This window comes from Ixodes scapularis, unplaced genomic scaffold (assembly GCF_016920785.2).
Source record: "Ixodes scapularis isolate PalLabHiFi unplaced genomic scaffold, ASM1692078v2 PGA_scaffold8__174_contigs__length_109621045, whole genome shotgun sequence".
NCBI classification, from domain to species: Eukaryota; Metazoa; Arthropoda; class Arachnida; order Ixodida; family Ixodidae; genus Ixodes; species Ixodes scapularis.
In genome coordinates, this window is record NW_024609883.1 from 35,307,793 (window position 1) to 35,327,238 (window position 19,446).

Genomic DNA, 19,446 nt, shown 5'->3' on the forward strand with positions numbered 1-19,446 from the left:
AGGGGCACATTGCTGCCCCTGCTCCTTTATCGATGTGAAACAATTTAGCATTCAATTTGTGCGTGGAAAGGTGAGGTAAAAGTCCCACCTGGGGTCCGAAGAACACGCTTTCAAGACTAGCTGACATGGTCTTTCGTGAGGACAGCCTGGGACTGCTTGTGAACCACTGCGCCTTGCCAGTCCTTGCAAAACTGCAACAATGTTTGCACTCGTCAGGCAAAATAGCATCTCATGTGCGGTCGCACAATGGAACCCCTAATTATCGATCAGTTAATCAATCAATCTCGTGTGATGTAGTGTAAAATGTAGTCAAACAATGACGTGCACAGTAAAAATCCGCAACCAAAATGAAGGAAGAACTGCCTTTATTAGAGCACCGCGGTATTACATATAGTAACACACAGCAGCCTACTGAACGATGCACACTGAAGAAAGATTAAAAAAATTACTTAACAGAAGTGGTAATCGAGATAGTGGCCCACTAGGGGCGCTGGTATAAATAGAATGGCCACATTGAAAATGCAGGCCATTCCGCATGCATCCACATAGTGACCCCTACAGTCACAGCTACGAAGTGGCAACATGCAAAAAGAGAAAGCTCTTCTCAAGTTGAAACTACCCCCTTATAGCAAATGCACTCATATGAACAAATCAAAAAGATATGCCTGCACATTTGCATGCTACTTGCTGGCGACAGGTTGAATGCCGTCTGAAGGATCCTTCACATGCATCCTCAAGCATTTGTAATTATACGTAATTGCTCTGAAAGTGCCAAACATAAACTGCACCCATCTGTTCTTGTGTCTCTTGTTCACGACTGTAAGGTCAAAATAACACTTAACTCGTGTGCACACGAGGCCTAGTGCTGGAGATATTTGTGAAATTGACGGCACATAGAACCTAGAATTCAAAGCTCTCACAGCAATTTAAGCAGCTAGCTTGAACGAGTGGACAAAACATTGACAGCATCTGATGATCTACATATAAAGCTGGTAAATTAGGTTAAAAAAACACACGCTAAAATTTACCACCAGGCAGATTTTTTGCTTCTGTTTATGCATACGTGAATGTCTTTCTTGGTCACTGTCATGATTTCTGAATTGTTTGTCCCTAACTTGGCTCGCACAAACCTTGCCATGTCACACCTAAATTTTTCCAGCATGTATTTCTCTATTCCCAGTGAAATATGATTTGAACTCTAAGTCGCAGAAAGTGTCACACCTGGAACCCTGCCAAGACCGTTAGTTCTACACCTCGAGAGACCACATTGCAGGGTGTCATGTAATGCGCGCCTCCCTCAAAAAGGATGTGCAAAACGTGCAGTGCGAGACGCGGGCGTGGGCTTACCCCGGTTGGGATGATGCCAAGACGGGCCCCTTCCTTATGTGTTTCGAAGAGAGAAGGTTACAGAGAGGAAAGTCATTAGCAAGAGTGTACCTCAGACTCCCAAGAAGTATACATGCAAAGAAAAGAACATGTCGGGCCCCGTACACACAAAGGGCATGCAACTCGGCTTACAATCGTGAAAGAAGGAGACGACGAACTGCGCCGCCCAAAACATCTACACGAGCAACGACTCGGAACTACAACAAAGCAAAACTGCAGACGAGTTCCACCTTTCTAGTCTAAAATGCTGCTATAAATTAAGTTTTTGAGCCAATGCAAGCTACAGTACTCATCAAGGTACGAAACACACAGATCTCTTTAAAGTCCTGCATGTAGCAGGAGCGTGCTGCCTTCGATGATGTCTCAGCTGCATCCATACTGTTATCATCCTCACAGACGCCATAACAAAACTGAAGGGCTCGTGATAAAACCTCCTCTAAAGGCTGGTTCTTACATTTTCGTTTGAGTGTGAGTGACGCCATGGCTTGACTGACACCATGGCGAGTGCTTATGGCAAGAAAGCACACCGACGCCATCGTATGGGGTAGCTATGAAACACTTCTGACCCGCATGTATTTCATCCGCAGTATGCTTGAAATAATTCTTACCGTTAACAAAATACCATTTCCGATAGGTAGTGCTTAGATTTGGTCTCACAAATACCCACGAAACCTTCGTTCTGCACTCGGCGTCGGTTATCTCGCGCTACGTTGTCGACGCCATTACGTGGCCTCCGCAGTGCTCCGACGCATCTCCTTTGCACAACGGCGAACGCAAATGAGGCTCAGGTCAGGCGCTTTCGCAGCAGTGCAGGGCTGATGTGCTCCAGAAGCTACAGTGGCACTGACAACGCAACAAAAAATGGTCGACGCCGAGTGTGCCGTAAAATCCCGAGAGATGCCCCAAACCCCGAAGAGGTCCGGCTACGCCGAATCACAACCGGCTGTGCATGAACACCGTATCGCCTGGCCCACTTCGGGCTACGTTCGCCAGAACATGCAATATTCGACCGGTGTAGTTCGACCCCTACATCGCCACCTCAAGCCAATCAAACCGCCGGGCTAATCCCCAATACTTCCATTAACACCCAGTCCTCAGCGCATCTCGCCACCCTGCGCCACCTGCTCTGGGAACGCCCGGCAAGGCGAAAGGAGAGGGACATAGCACTCGCGCAGCTCGGTCCACCACCACAATTGACGTTCGATGCCTGGACAGCACCGACAGGTCCCACAGACGTCAAGAGGTGGGTCTTCAACTCACTCTTGGCTTACGTGAGGACGGCCGGTCTGGCCGGCCTTCTGTAAGCCCTCTCCCCCTCCTTCCCTCGCAACCCCTCTTCCATTTCTGCATCCTTACACCCTTCCCCTTCACGACAAGGCATGACACCGGTCGCGTCGTACTCCTTCTAAATATGAATAAAACGTATCCAACAACAACAACAAACCCCGAAAGCTAACCCGCCCCCTATTTTTGGCTCGATTTGCTATTTTCTTTTAAACACCGAAAGATAGCCCACTCCTAGTAATCATAGTCTTCGGATCAACTATGACCTCGGCGTAAATGCGTCTAGTTACTTACAGCGGGATATAAGCGAGCACTGTTGACTCTGAAGTACGGTCATCTTTGCTTTATTGCCCCTCGACGCGATAACATGTTTGACAGATACACATTACCAAAAATAGCATTTCTTAAAAACTTTTCTGTACTGCACATTGAAAGTTAGCCCGCTCCCTATTTTCACCCGATTTTTCTCTCAAGTTTAAACAGACCATCTCTCGCGACATTACAGTAGCCGCACACGGGATGGAAACAATCCGGGGCCACCGGATAAACTGCACCGGCACGCGCCCTTTGTTCTCCGGTCGTAGGCGGCTACGGGCGGTTGCAACGCGGCTGATCGCATTATGGTGACCGGGACGCGCCTCCGCCCGATGTGATTGGCGTCTCGTTCCGCCCACAAGTCGAAAGCGGTCTCAAAGTGGCAACAAACGACGTCAAAAAAGCCGGAGCGTAGCGCCGTTGGATGTAGCGATCTATTCCTTCGGCCGCAGATGATCTGGCAAAAAGCACGAGCAAACTTGAGCGTCACCGTCGTCGCGGCGTCCCAACTCCCGGCTGCCAAAACTTCCGCGGACCGTCAAGCCAGAAAGCGATTTGCTTGAGGCAGAACGGGCGTCTGCCACATCCAGGACCGCCGCTGCGACGCCGCCAAGGTCGCGACCGGTGAGGGCACAATGCCTCTACGTCGTCGTCGGGCGGAAATGGAGGGACCACATTTTTGGGCGCAGTAAACACACGGGCAGGAGACGCATTCCGCGCTCCCTAGTATCGGTAACCCATTCTTCAACTTGCCGGCGGTGCCAACATCTCGGCGCTGGTGCGGAGTGCGTGCAATCGGTGACCGTTACGCTCCGAAAAACGCGATTTCCTGGGGCTTTAGATGACGTCGTTATGCATTGTCATGGACTGTTCTAACATTTCCGGAAGATGCAACGACATCTCCAACAATTTTGAGCGCCGACGCGGCAGAAACGTCATCACTCCGGGACGTAACTTATTTACCATAACGTCTCGAGAGATGTCCCACCTAAAATCGATTAGCAAATAGGATTAAAGTAAGGGGTAAACTAACTTTAAATGTGCCATAAAAAAAAAAAAGTTGAAAAAATGCTAGTTTTAGATATATGTGACCTTCGAAACTCTCGATCGCAGACAGGGTTGACGAACCGAAGACTACCGTCCTTCTCTGTCGGCAACGTTCGTTTATCTCCCTGTGGCAACGTTTTTGCCAAGGTCACCGTAGGCCAGGGCCCTGCGATTACTAGAAGTGAGCTATCTTTCCGTGTTTCTGAAAAAAATAGCAAATCATGCCGAAAATAGGGGGCAGCTATCTTTTGGGGCTAGGCCATCTCTAGGGATATTACGGTAGTTACCTTAAGCAAACCTAGTCCCACATAATCCTTTCCAAAAAGCCACGGAAAAGATTGCTGGCGTACCTGAGGTAGGGCTGGCACAGGGCAAGTAGCGAGGCGTGGATTGTCACCGACACGGCAGAGAGGTGGAAGTAATCGAAGAGCACGGGGATATGGTGGTGGAGGCCACGGCTGGGGTCCAGGTGCAGGGTCAGGGCCCTTGTGCTGACGCACTGGATCGTCTTGTGGTGTTCCGGACTGGAAGTCCAGGGCGAAACCACAAGCGGGACTCAGTCGGGACGGACACAGCCGCGCTGCTCATTCGTCGTACAAAAGAGGCAGTGTTGGCCGCAGACAAACGACAGAATTGCCCGTGGACACGCCTCACGCACGTTCAAAGCATGTATGCTTCACATGTGTATGCTTTAAACGTGTCTAAAGACAGTTTTGTACGACCAAGGACCGTCATAAAAGAAACATGCCTAATACAGCGTCTGCAGACCATCTTTTGTACGACGCATAAGCAGCGTGACCACGGCTTACCACTTTCGGGAGCGCACATTCGAGGATGTGGCATGTGTACCATGTTTTCCTATGTATAAGTCACATTTTTTTTCCACACTTTTTTGCGGCACATTTCAAGCAACAATGTGACTCGTACGCATCTTCTTTTTTTTTAAGTAGTAACCTTGAATGCACAAATATTTAGTGTTGTGCAAATATTTGAATTTTCGAATACATAGTAGTTTCGAATAGTACTCTATTCGATATTCGCTTCGAGAGCAGTTGTAATATTCGTGCTTTTCGAAGTGTTCGCAAACTCACGGTCGCAAGTTTGTTTACTGTCTAAAGACCAGAAAGAAACAATATCTAAAATCAAGAATATAGTCACACGTTTAGCAAAATGGTATAAATATTATGGTGGGAACTTTGAAATATATTCATCGCAATCATTTCATCAACTTTTTTTAATAACGAACAAAAAAAAACGAGCAACGAACTCCAGAGACGCCGGCACCATCTTTGCCAATCTTGCCGGCCTGGTTGTCAGCACTCTTTTCTTACCACCGTGACCACGTCCAGACATAAATTTAGAAAAACAAGTTTAGGATAAAAATAAATACCTTTAGAAATTTCTCATAACATGCATAATTGCTCAGAAACTTTTATTTCCGATAAAACTCATAAACACGGTTTCAAAACATTTAAACTATAATATTTTGAAGGAATATTATATTACTACAGCGACAAGGCAAGTGGATGACATTGACATTGTCAAAATGACGGCAGCTAAGTCGGTTGGCAAGATGGACTAACGGCAGGCGTGAGAAGTCGAGTTTGGAAGTATTTCTAAAAACTTCCCTCTTAAAACTTCCAAGTTTTTTTAAAGGCAAGTATTCAATATTCGATTTGAAAATATTCAACCAAAATCACTATTCGCTTCGAATTCAATTCAAACTCAAAATCCACTATTCGCACAACCCTACAAATTTTCCATGGGTGTCATACTTCTCGTTGCATTAATTGGCGAGAATGTTGAAATTTGCTCCCCCTTCTGCATATATCGAGATTGGAATACAGGTATTCAGGCCCTTCAATGCAGTTTTGCCGCACCAACCATACAAATATGTAAGTGCGACTGTACCACCGTGCAACTTATAGACAGGAAAGTAAGGTGCATGCAATATCCTCACCCACTTAAAACGAGGAGCGAATTGCATGTAAAAGGGGAGTGGGCTAATTTTTGAGATGTAGAGGTACATGTTCTTCAGAATACTTTCTTTCTGCACAAAACCTTGACTTGTCAGAACACCGCTCCAACTTCTCCTCTGCTGGTTTTTTTTTATGGTTTTCGGCACACAAAATAATGCGTACTCCGGCTCAGGAATGCCTAGAAAGTCAGAATGACGCTTTCCAGAGATGAAACGTCGCTGTAGGAGCTCAAATCAAATGACACAACATCATCCACAGCCCTCACTGCTGCTGCTATCATCCAGCAACAAAGCAGCAAAAGCAGATAAATCACGCGATTGAAGCCATTATTGTAGCGGTCCCCCATGTCTGCAGGACGGCTCGCTCGACAAGTGCCACCGTCGTGCAGAGATTTATTTTCGATAGTTTGCCAGCTTGGGAGAAAGCACAAAAACAAAATCGAATTGAAGCAGTAGCTCTTCGGCTATCCACAAGAGGATGCGATGTGTTCCTGCGCTACAAATTTGAATTTTGGACAGTGAGCGAGATCCGTCGATTACGGTTGATCGACGGCCAATGGGCATGGTGCAGAAAGAGTTAAGGGGGAAATATGGAGAGACGGGTAGAGAAAAGTATGCGGGCCTTGTACGTGAACACTCCCTAGCAAAAACCAATACATGAAAACAAGCTCCAATTCCTGTCCTATGCATTAGTGTGAAGCGTTGGTGTTGAGAACTACCTTGTGAACGAAAGTGAAGAAATATTTCATGGTCCCCCTAAGCAGCTACTGCAAGTGGCTTCTCCATTATGCAGCCGTACAAATATTTACAATTCTTCTCTCTGTATTGTGCCTTTGATGGTCATGCAAATTCGGCTATTGCGGGATGGCTTTTGCTCACCTTTATAGACAAAAGCACTATAGAAACTAGTTCAACGGAGGTTAAAACTGCACCACAAATACATAGATTTCATGTCCTATGAAGAATCAAGCATTATAATATTGCCTTTCCATAAACTGTATGCACCGTGCAGGAATTAAGTTCTTGGAAAACTATGAGACAAAATGCTACCCCATAGCTAGAGAAATTCCTTTATTAAACCCTTGACAGTCTAATTTTTTGGGAACTTATGATCCTGAACTGCTTAAGGGGGGACACTACCCAAAAGAGTGGATGTTTGAACCACTTGTTTGATTTAAATTAGATTTACAGGGCTTGTTTCTGTTAATGTTGAGTACATTTCTGCCAAATTTTATTAACCTGGGCGATGTACAAAAAAAAAATTGCAAATGTTCAAAGATGAAAGTGGGCATTTCCGCGTAAGAAAACTATCGTTTTGAAATTACTTTTAAATTTGTCATTTTCATGTGTTATATTGCTTTAGGACAGTTCAGAGCAGATAACTATGGAGCTATATTTCTATATTATACCATCTTTCATAACAGAAAGGCCAGAGAAACACAAACACTGTTATTTAGATTTCCATCCTTTGTCCAAAAGTTTAGTTCTTGAGCATGAAAAATGACAAAAATAAAAAATACAAGCTCATAGTTATCTTCCCCTTCAAATTTCACCCCAGAAAGACTTCTAAAAGTGAATCGAAGTTATGTAAAAACAAAACGATAGTTTTCCTAAAGTTAAATTTCTGCCAAAAACTGGAATGGAGAAAAATGCATTCGAAGTGCTCCAACCTCTACCTTTTCTTTGCCATTGGTGGACCAAAAAAAATATATGAAAAATTAATTAGGCAGTGTAAACTAATGAAACTTTCTGGGAATACTCTCTGGATGTTGGTGGATGTAAATATGACATTCGTCAAAATCACCTTTTTTTTGCAGAAACTGTTTTTTCTGGGTAGTGTCCCCCCTTAATTGTTGTCTTCAAAATTACATTTGTCACTTTCAAAGTTAAATTTCTAGCCACGAACAGAATGTGAGAAATAATTTTAAAAATTCAGCGCAGCCATTTGTTGGCACAGCAGCAAACTAAGCCACGAGCGAGCCTGGTCTGTCCAAAACGGTTGAGTGCATGAACCGGAGAAAGCGGACGAGCTACACTCATCCTGAGCGGTTTGGCGACGGCTTCATGTTGATGAGCTAGGTTCATCCAAATGGCTAAAGGGTTAATGGATCATCTAAAGGGCAAGCCAATGCCCGCATTTACGAACTAAAGGAGAAAATGACAATAAACACAAAAGAGGCCAAACTAAAATCAAAGTCTTTATTAGGAGACCAAAAAAAGAAGATAAAATGTTAAGAGGTAAAATTCAAACAAAAGGAGTACCTGCATGCAGGAAGTCCATGATTATAAATGGAAATCAAACTGAAGTTACGGAAGATTCTAACCCCAACATGAAACATTTTGCTGTCCAAAAGATAGTTAAGTAGAGATGCGGATGCAGGCGCTAGGACGGGAAAATTATAAAAGGAAGCAAAAAAATAACATTTCTGGAAACTAAAGGAAGTGTTAAGCCCAAGTGGGACAGCACACATGACTACAGGGCGAACCCCCCCACCCCCCCCCCCCCACCCCCCAAAAAAAAACATTAAGCGTTTTCTTTGTTGCTAAAATAAACTATGCATCGTCGAACACAAGGTCTCTGCCCAAATGGAGTGCCAGCAGTCCGGAGCAGATGCCAAGTTTCAGCGCTTACCATTATCTGCCTGAAAAGTTATAAGCAATCTTTGAAACTTTTCAAAAGGAAACGGCAGCCATAAAAGCCCATGAATACATAGAGATCAATGGCATCACCTACCAGAAACTGGCCCCCTTTCCCCATTGAAGCTTAAACAAAATATCCTCAATAACTTTTGAATAAGACAACAAGTAGTTCCGAAACTTCGGCATGTGGTCTGGAATGCTAGCGCTGTATTTGGGCAGAGACTGAGTGTATTTATTTCTGCAGTGAGAGAAACTCTGCATTTTTTTCGGGGATACACTGTACATTGTTTTGGTCCGCAAAGAGCAGATTCCTATTCGTCTCGAGATTGAACCGTGTCGCCACAGTGCGGCCGAAATAGGAAACATGCGAAAGCGGGGATACCACCGTGAGTCGTCCGCTATGGACGCACAATCAGAAGCATGTACCTGGACAACGCAAGCCCGTTCCCGGCTGAGCTGTACCCTCTTTATTAAATGTTTGGTGTTTTTGTTGTTTCTTCTTACTAAAGGTTGTGGTGTATCGTTTCACACGCGTGGGAATTCAGCAAAGCGATAGATATTAAGTCGGATGCTTTCATAATCTTAGTGCTCTAGTTTGTAGAACCTTTGGTCCTACATATTTTTGTTATCTTGCACAATCCATAGCTTTTAGGCAATGCTCTTTGTTGTAGCAGCGGGTTCATTAACAAATTAACCCGACTGATCGCCACCCTTTAATAGACTTATCCAGTGGTTCTCATGCATCGATGTTTCACAAACCGCTTGCGGATCACCGGAGATAAAGGAGGACCCCGTTTGTGGTGAGGACAGGGGGAAGGTATAGGTTGAATAAAATAATGATACAATAAATGAATTTGACTAAGGGCTAGTGTGAAGTAGACTTCTCTTATTGACAGACACAAAAGAAAACTCGCCTAAAAATGAAAACAATTCCTTCTTGACCTTAAAAAGACTGAGGTACACCTAAGCACTTCTTATGAGTTGTAAATGCGAAAGCATGTACGCGTGTTGTCCTTTGTGTGTTGGTGCGCTGACTGGCGCGGACTAGAGTTCCTGTATAGGCTCCCTATGGGAGCCAGAGTTGCGCGTCTGTTTTCCACGTGCCGCCGCGCCGCTATTCGCCGAGATCCGATCATGTGAGGAGCCGGATCAAGTGCCGTGCGGGAAAGTACAGTGCAATCCACTTATAACGATAATGAGAAAGCCCCAAAATTCAATTGTTATAACCGAGTATTGTTGTATCTGGACTAGAAGCTGGGCGTTTCTGGTCTTGAAACTCTAGAAACTGATCGCTATAATTGTACTGCATTAGAATGGCAATCTGGGCTAGTTGGTTCACGTCTCCTTTCCTGTATCTTGTCCTTGTGTATTTTCGGCGCCCTGAAAGTGATCGCTATAAGCAGTACATCGTTATATCTGGTATCGTTATAAGTGGAGCGCACTGTAAATGAACGTGCCCCGGCGTACGTTCGTAGCGCAGCGCCGCTATTCGCTGAATTCAATCACGTGAGGGGCAGGATCAACATGCCATGCAGGAAAGACGGCACTACGGGGACGAACGCGAAACTCTCGCTCCCGTAGGGAGCCTATGCAGGAACTCTAGCTCTGACAGAAATGCAGCACTATAAGGTGACCGGTCGTTGAAACTGACATGCAGCGTCAGTTTTAACGAACAGCCACCCCATGGCGTTGCGTGTCCAGCGATTGGAGCTTGGTTGGCGCGCACTAGCCAATGGGATTGCAGCGGAGCAAAAGGTGCCGTTGGCTGTGGGCGCGCACTAGCCAATGGGATTGAAGAAGTGTAGAAGAGCTGTTTGGCGTGGTTTCAAAGCTGACGACGTCGGCTCGCTCCAAGAGAGAGTTACTGCTTTTGCATTAAGCCACCTTTTACTGTTGGGCTTGACTGATCACATAGGGTTTTGCGGACCCCTAGAATGCCTTCACAGACCCCCATTTGAGAACCACTGGACTAATCAATCAACAAATCTGTTAACTGATTATTCTGCAGTCATATTACATGAAAGACATTAAACTATACATTTGTTTAACTATTTTTACTACGTCATAAATGGCCTATTGCATTTTCATATTAAACTTCACGTTAAGATGCCCAAAGAAATATGAACATGGAAAGCCTTTTAAAGTGAAGTAATTTTTAAGTTATTATCTAAACAATATAATCACCCTCGATGACAATCACAAGCATGCTGAAGTGGTTTACTGTGCAAGCCTGTGTCCTAAAAGAAAGAAATATGTCAAAAATATTAAAGCAGATATTTGTTACTTTTTCCTAAATTTCTCCAGTACAAGATTCCAATTAAACAACAAAATGAAATATCTCAGTTAAAGCATCACTCGAATAACCTGAAGGTTAATCGATGAACAGATTGTTCCCAACATGCGTTAGATGAGGACAGAGGGTGATCGAAAAGTCTCATGAAAGTTGCTAGCCCTATCAGCAAGAGCGTCGCCGTGGCTGATGCTGTCTGTGTCGTGGTGTGGGTCGTTTGCTGGAGTTGCAGATAATACTATGCTTGAATAGAAGATTATTTAGCTATAAATTTATGGCTCTTGACATCCACGGCCCTCACCGAGAAAATTAAAGCGGGTGACCGTACACTACCAAGAAAAGCATCAAATAACACGCACGCTCCTGCGTTGCTCGGTTTCACTCGTTTGTTCCACTCACGGCAGATATATTAGAATAGTTTGTTTCACTTGTTTCAGTTGTCCTGCAAATGAGCATTTTCCGGAGCATAACTATATGAGGTACTCTCTCCTCATCGCAACCCAGTAGAATTGTTCCGACTCCGAAAAACTTACCCACACCATGGTAGAGTGAAGGGAAACATTGGCTGCAGCAGAACTCATTAATAGCACGGTAATTTTCAATACAGCACTAACTTTTCTTAATGCAAAATATTTATATTACTGCAAAAGCTAAAAGTTAAAAAAGAAATGCATAAAACCTGCAATTTCAGAGCCCACAATACCAGCATTATGTTATTCAAGTTGGAATTCAATGTTTTGTTGAATTCCTAAGCTGGAGAACCGATTTATCTATTTTAAAACAAAAGTATTTAACATATACAGTGCACTTCACCCGGAGACAGGCATCCGTCTTGGTAATCAATGCTTCCCAACGTCTGCCTAGGCTGTACGCTGGTAACACGATTCAATCTTCAGTAAATCACCGAACAGTACAGCACCATTTTCCACTAAAATTGTTTTTTCACCGATGCTATGCGACAAAATAAATGCAAGGATCTACACTGTCTCACGCACGAACGTGGAGCACCTATGAGACAGCCATGCTCCTATCCCCGCTTTGATGGTGATGATAGTGCAACAGTAACACCACCTCTAAGTCGAACTCGAGGCCAATAGCTTTTTCACGTTGAATTAAAAGTGCAATCTTCTCAACTTCATCTTCTTTAATAAGTACAAAAGCACGGTCACAAGCGTCATACTCTCATGAATGGATTCACAAAATTTGGGGTACTCTTTCCCCAAGGGGGCCTTAATGTTGTTACGCATTTTTTTTTATTGGGTTCAATAGCTAGGAACTAGTTGGCTGTAAAGTAGGGGAACTTCTATCAAATGTTTGAGTGGCATGCTGCCTGTTTATCTACTATAAATGAGTCACTGGTATAAAATTTTCATCATTAGAATGATGACACATGGTGAACACCAAAAACATCACTGCATTTAAATAAGATTACTGTTTAAAAAAAAAATAACAGAGTTGTAGTGGTGGAAGGAATTAGACTAATTTCGATGTCATAAATACTATGTAGAGGCAGTCAACTTACCCAAAATTTTGGTCTGTAAACCATAGCTCTACAGAAAGAAGAAAATCTGTTTTGGAGAGTGTTTCTCGTATCTGAAACAAAAAAAAAAAAAAGATTACGAGAAGATGAAAGAAAAGCTAATACGATTTCCAGAGAATCTCGGATTGACCAGTGTTATGCACGTGTGCATAATATACACATATTGTGAAGTTCTTGCCAAATTTAAACACTTTGAGTCACAGACAGTCATTGGCAAATATCAGACAAGCAAAGGCATACAGTAGTTATGCTTAAAAGGGACACTGACAGCCCCCCAAATTTTTTTTTATTTTTTGCCACATGAATATTACACAATCAATATTTTGCTACAGAGTCACATATATTTTTATTAAAGTAAAAAAAAAAATGCAGCTGCTAGAAAACCGAAACTGAACTGCGGAGGAAGAAGAAACATAGAGGAGGAAAGAGTTGGCAGAAATCACGTGGCTGTGCAACTTTTGATCATATTTGGTGGTTACGTCTAAGTCACAGAAAACGGCACATGACCACGGAGAAGAGAGTGAGCACGACTCAAACTGGCCAGTTCTCAGTCGGCAGTTTTCGAGGGGAAAGAAAATAAATTTGAAGCCGCGAATTGTTTTCTGGTTAGTTGGGCTCTCAAATGTCATGTACAAATAAAAACCTTGGCAAGCATAAATACCCTGTCGGTGTCTCTTTAAATGCCACAATCTCTCAGAAAGGTTTTTCATATTGAGCTGGTAGACACAATAAGCTGACAAAAACCAGCAAGAAAAAGAACATCTTTAGGAGAGCACAGTACTTTCACTTAAAGGGGCTAGGACACGAAAATTAAATGGATAATTATTCTTGAAATAAAACTCATAGGCTACTTAACACCAAGTTTTTGGATTTTTAGAGTTTTAGTAATTTCAATAATGAATTTACGAATTTTGATCATTTTCATCTGGTGACAAGAAACACTGTCCAAGTTAGTCACACCATGGTGCCCATAAACCCCGTGATCACGAACACTCTCTCATTCTAGGCGCCTCCATGATCACCCAAGCTCGCCTTGCCGCAGAACAACCAAAACCGCTCACGCAACTCGGCAACCCCAACGCTATTCTCACTCTCGCCCCCGGCCCTCTGACCTTCCACCCTGCATGCACCTGCGGGATTGACCCGGACAACGGCTACCACAGGGAGTTTGTCCATGACTGGCCGTTGCTGGAGCTGGTCGCCAGCGGGTCGCAGTCAGAAATAACAGCTTTAAACATCTCTTGAAAGCAATCATTCTCATTGCAGCTGCAACCAGTGTCAAAGACTTTGACTAAGCGAGCGATGCCGTAATCGTCACAGACCGTGTGCTCAAAACGCGGAGAAAGTAAACAAGGAGGCTGAAGCTCGAGACGCCAAGAGAGCCAAGACTCTGAGTGCATGCAAGGCGATGCAGCGCGCTTGGCTGTTGGACGTCACCAGCCCCCCAGCTACGGCGGTCTTTTCGAATGGTGCGGTTCCGAGGGCCCCGCATATAAATCGATTTATCCACGAAACTATGGCGCCATTTTCCAAACAAATTTAGAAGGACTATAGGAATATACAATGGGTCCTAGGAGTATAGTTATCTCATATTTTATTTTTGGCATGTCCTGACCCCTTAAAGGACACATGCAAAGGACAAAAACATTTTTTTTTTAAACAGCTTAGATGAAAAAAGGTAATCGTAAAACAATTTAACAATGAAGAAAAAAAATGTTTAGATCTATATTTACGGCGCTGTACAAATTTGTAGTTGGCGGCCCCGGGCGCCGCGGAAAAGTGGCCCTTTTTTATCACGTGACTGGTCTTTATTTATCACGTGGTGCTTGCGCTCGTTCGGAAGCTTCCTATGGCCTCTAAAAGTAGCTTATTCATATTTGTTTGAAGTATAACCAAAAACTAAGGTTAATAAGTAACTTTTAGAGCCCAAAGGAAACTCGTGAAAAAGCGCAAGTAGACGCGATAGACCTGTGCGCCGGTCAAATGACGGCGGCGGCGGCGCCCCGAAGCAGACAAACTTGTGCGGCGGCAGCGATGGCGGCATGGAGAAACGCGTTGAAGCGGCGTTGCATAACGCTCAGCGTGAGACGGCGGCAGCACGACTTTGCGACGGTGGCGACGCTAGCACGGCAGCGCACAGGCCTACCATGTGACCAGTGGGGGCTCCCGCGGGTGCCAACTACAAATTTGTTTTGCGCCGTAAATATAGCTATAAATTTTTTTTTTTCTTCGTTGTAAATTTGTTTTATAATATTCTTTTTCTAATTAGCAATTAGCTGTTTAAAAAAAAAAAAAAAGTTTCCTTTGCATGTGTCCTTTAAGCAATTAATAGAAATCTGTTTGGGTAGACAAGAATACTCAGAAAGATTAACCACCATCCAGCAAAAATCAACAGCAAGTGCTGCTATTCTGATTAAGTGCCTTGGTATGTTAATATATTTGATTAGAGTATTACTTTACTATAACTAAGTAATTGCATTGTGGGTATGTTTAGACACTAAGAAGTTAGTTAGCCCGAAACAGTATCTGGTGTCTTTGCTGTAGAAGAGCAATATAACCAGTGCAGTACAACTGCTAGCCTGTGGTCTTTAACGTGCATCACGCAGTAGTGATACACGGCCACACGCTGGTACAATGCCCCTACAGATTGAAACAAGCCGGAGCAGGGACTGAATATTTTTCTATGAAAAAACAAAGAAAACATACCCTGTGGCCATCAACAAGAGCATGGACCTTGAATGTCACAGTGTCGTTGAGGTGCACTTCTTCGTTCTTGTACAAAATTTGGAATGTCTTGCTCACGGCAGTGCCGTTGACTACGCAGGCGGGAAATACGATGGGTAGGGCTGAAAGCGAGGTAGAGAAAAGTGATACTTAAGTCACAGGTCCTCAGGAAACACAAAACAGCCAACCAACAACATTCTGCTCGGAGCCCATGAAAACGAGAGAAGTGGTGTTTGATCTTGGCAAGCTGTCGGCTTGTCCCTATTCCTCAAATGTGCCAAAATAAAGAGGGCCACACTCACCGCTGCTGTCAAACAAAGAAAACCAGCGACTTCTTGTTAAAGCTTTCATGGAAAACAAAAAGTAAAAAATGCATCTTCTTTTCTTTCAAAAGCCGCTAATGTTGAGAGAATTGGGCGACAGAGCTCAATTTCAGACAGAAAAACGCATATGCCCACAAAAAAAAAAAAAAACTTTGGAAAGCTTCAATGCATAGACGGAGGACGTTGCATCAGGAAAAGTGGTTACGAGCAATGCCATATTCGTAAAAATGGCTGCGATCAGCAGATTGTGGCTGCATAATATATACCTGCTGTCGCAAAAAAAGGTCACAATCGCACGTTGAAATTTGCTTAGAAGGGCGACGGAAGGAGCCGTGCCTTAGGTTCTTTTGGGTTTCTAAACTAGGTGGCGCAAGCTACCATCTGCTATAAAGGGTACAGCCATTATCAGCCATCCATCCATCTTTACAACGGTGCCTGGAATACGTCTTCCACTGGTGTGTCTACAGTCTAAACCTGTCCGTACATCGAACGCAGCCCTGAAGTGACAACAAACGATGTTGCAGAGGCTGGCACATCATGTTGTTAGACGTCACGATCCTGGTAGTTAGTGCCAGAAGTCCCGGCAAAAGGTATGAGGAACGCGAGTGTCGCAGTCGTCGAGGGGTCTCAGCCTGCAGCAGAATAGGCACCTGCCGCATTTACAACCGCCGCTGTAATACCTCCAGGATCGTGATTGGCCGCTAAACGCTTCTACGACGTTATCAGGTAGAAATCAGCCGGAGACACACTCGAATCACCATAGTGATGCTGACCGCGTAAAAATCATGCTCCAGGCTTTATGTAAGCGAACCCGACTTCTAGTTGATTATAAGCTGTACTTTCGGCAAGGTAAGCTGAATACATGGTTAGAAGCTGCACTTTCGTCTGCACACGTCCAACCAAAGTGTAGCCCTATTCAAATGCTCGATGGCTTCGTTCGAGCATTTGACAAGGGCAAGAGGCTTACCGTATCCTTGTATTAGAGTGTTCCTAGGTAGGTTGACCTCGACTTTCGCTGGCAGTCTTTGCGGCACCTTGAGCGATGTCCTCACTTGGTAGTAGCTTTAAAAGAAAAACACTTACTGATTGGCACTCGCGACACCGGCGTGCAAATGACATCAAGCACACGAAAATCGCGATCTGGAGTCTTTAAAGGAGTCATGAAACGCTTTTTCAACTTTTTTTTGTTTAGCTTTCCTCCTCAACTCATAAATCGCGCATTGTACCAAACAGTTCAAGAAGTCGGAAAGAAGGGAGTCCCCTCTTGCTCGGAATCTCGCTTGTGTAGCCCGGACACAGCCATTGTCCCCCTAGAAGATTAGCCCGTCGCTCAAAATTCCGACTAGTTGCTTTCCCCACCCCGTTCACCCCGAAGCCGACAGTGCTGTGGAAGCTACGTGCTCGTTGGGCCAGCCACACCTTTTCCACGTGATCACGCCCTCTCGCGCATACCGACCCGCAGAGAATGAGGTCAGGTGATCAAAGGGAGGCGGCTGATTGGTCCGGCAAGCGCGTAGCTTCCACCGCAACGTCAGCTTAGGGGTAAAGGGATTAAGTGAGGTCCGGAGTCGTGTGACGTGCGCTTGGGCCCTGGTGACGCGCTGCGGGGGCCCGGTTATGGTGGCTAGTAGCCCGGTGACGCGCTGCGGGGTCCGCGGATGTATCACAGTGAAAAGGCGGAGAGTTTACGAAGGGACGGAGGTACGAAATAGTCCGCTATGTTTTGCAAATTTTTGTAGCGAAAGTCAGGCTTCTGACTTTCTACCTTTGTTCTTTTGGCCCACTGACCGATATGCTATTAGTAAAATCCCAATATAAATTGATTTACTCCAGCCCAAAATTCGTTTCATGGGTCCTTTAACCACAGACCCAATATGGTAATGTGACAATAGCGCTATTATGTCTATGCCGTCGACGGCAAACTTACCCGCGTTGAAAGAGATCTACATTGCTGAATTTGAATAGCTCAACGGAGAACTCCAAGGTCACTTGGAGCTCTGTCATTCTCGGCAGCCTTTACAGTATCTGTTGGTCCTGAAACACAAACGCAGAGATATGTTCCAAAACGATTACTTTTCACAAGTGCATCCAACTTACGTAACGATAAGGGGGGGGGGGGGGGGGGGGGGGGGGAAGAAAAAAAAGAGTGAACAAGCAGAAGTTTGGAAAGATCACCATAAAAATTCAGTTGCAGCAGAGTACAATTCCACTCTTCCAACGTGCACAATGAGGCGGGGAACCAAGGTCGGATCGGTGCAAAGTATCAGTTTCCAATGCAAGTGACATTTGTCGGAGGAGCTCCTGATGCCTGCACGGTTGTGGTAGTTGGAATGGAAGGAACGTACGTTTGTTGAGACTTACCGTGACAGGGCCTTAAGAAACGACATCGTTCTGAGTTTCTCCAGCGCTTGAAGTGCCAGAGATGCAGTGGTTCTGTGTCGAATTCCCGGCGAAAATTGGATGCAAAAAATCATTAGGCCTAAGCCTGTAGTCGGCCTCGAAGACCGGAGCACAACGTCGGCCCCTAACAGCCATAGCCCTAGAAATTCACGGCACACTGTGGAGCGGTGAATACTTTCACAAGCATCGGCACGAACGCGCAAACAGTTCTCAGAAGCCAGAGACACAACACATTTCAAATCTTTCCGATAAGACGGCCGTAGCCGCGACCAGAGCAAGCCGCCATTTTTAAACACCCGTGTGATCCCGATAACGATAGACTAGGGACAACTCAGTAGGTCAGTCACCACATCACCACGCAAACGCGGTGCGGACCAATGTGGTGCCAACCACTGATCTCAATGACAATTGCTGGATCGCGCTTGCCGCTCCCGCAAGTGAAGCCACCGGGCCTCACTCGCTTGGGATACGATTTGCCGTTTTTGCTAGCCTTTGCTGCGGTTTTCCAGCGTGCTGACGACACGTTTTCTAGTCGTTCGTCGTCATTCGCCGAAGAAGTTTTTTGAAGACTCTGTGTATTGTTGAGACTTGCCGTTGTGAACACGTGGAAAAGTTTACGAAAGTGCAGTGTCGCAGGAAAAAGGCACAACGCGTCGAAAGGAAGGGCTGGCGGCGTGTTCAAAGCATCCTTGGCACGCCGAAGTGCCGTGTCTCTGTGCCTTCGCGCGCTTGGATACCGACCAAGAACCGACGCCGTGTGAATGTGTTTAGCGAGTGCAATGTGCGTGAAGCCGTATCAAAAGGTACAACTCGTCGAAAACGTGTCGCCGGGGGTCGCGGCGTGATCAAAGCTTCCTTGGCACGCCCAGTGATGCATCTTTGCGCCTTCGCACGCTTGGATACCGGTCAAGAATTGACGCCGCGCCAAAGTTCTGAACGTGTGTCGCGCGTAGATGCCTTTAGATCATTTATATATATCGGCCACGGAGTTCTGGATCGTCCAGCTGTTCCGGTGAGTTGCTATCAATAAAAGGGGGAGATCTGTACGTGTTCTTATGTACTATATTAACCATGGCTGTGTTTCAAATCTACTCTAATAGATTCCGTGGGAGCACGAATAGGGCAACGTTGTGGAGCCAGGGGGGTTTTTGAAAGCAAAAGTACAAGACGGCGAGAATGAAAATCTTTGAAGCGCGGCCGATATGAACTGTAGAAGGGTGTGTACTTGGGCTAGTTGGTTATTCATGAATAGGAGGTAAAAGCGCTAAAAAACGACGGACAAGTTGAAGAATGACGAACACCACAGAGCGCTATACCGATATGGTCGTGTGCAATCTGTTGACCAATTACAATTAGGCGAGCCGCGCTCAAACGTCAAGTGCAATTAAGTATTTTGATAATAAGCCAGCACTGATCAGTGATGAGGAGCTGTTGTGCACGGTATTGTGTAAATCGTCTAAGGACGAAAAAAAGACGTACCTTCTCCCCATCTTCCGTCGCTAGTGGACGCTGGATTAAG

General features: G+C 45.0%; 1 protein-coding gene across 3 annotated transcripts in view; it reads right to left on the bottom strand.

Annotated features, from left to right (window-relative positions):
* Window positions 1-18,229, bottom strand: part of LOC8043443 (protein FAM135A) — a 73,380-nt gene extending 55,151 nt beyond the window's left edge. The window contains exons 1-9 of one of the 3 annotated variants that reach the window (XM_042286614.1): window positions 17,889-18,218; window positions 17,703-17,835; window positions 17,455-17,561; window positions 16,495-16,589; window positions 15,187-15,326; window positions 12,463-12,533; window positions 4,383-4,556; window positions 1,348-1,380; window positions 89-191 (exon numbers count right to left, since the gene is read on the bottom strand). In XM_042286614.1, coding sequence (XP_042142548.1) covers window positions 89-191; window positions 1,348-1,380; window positions 4,383-4,556; window positions 12,463-12,533; window positions 15,187-15,326; window positions 16,495-16,589; window positions 17,455-17,531 — 693 coding nt within the window. In that variant the 5' untranslated portion in view covers window positions 17,532-17,561; window positions 17,703-17,835; window positions 17,889-18,218. Of the gene's footprint in view, window positions 1-88; window positions 192-1,347; window positions 1,381-4,382; window positions 4,557-12,462; window positions 12,534-15,186; window positions 15,327-16,494; window positions 16,590-17,454; window positions 17,562-17,702; window positions 17,836-17,888 lie in introns of all 3 variants that reach the window. The other 2 variants (XM_029973865.4, XM_029973875.4) reach the window with 2 other exon arrangements.
* Between the last annotated feature and the right edge of the window lie 1,217 nt (window positions 18,230-19,446).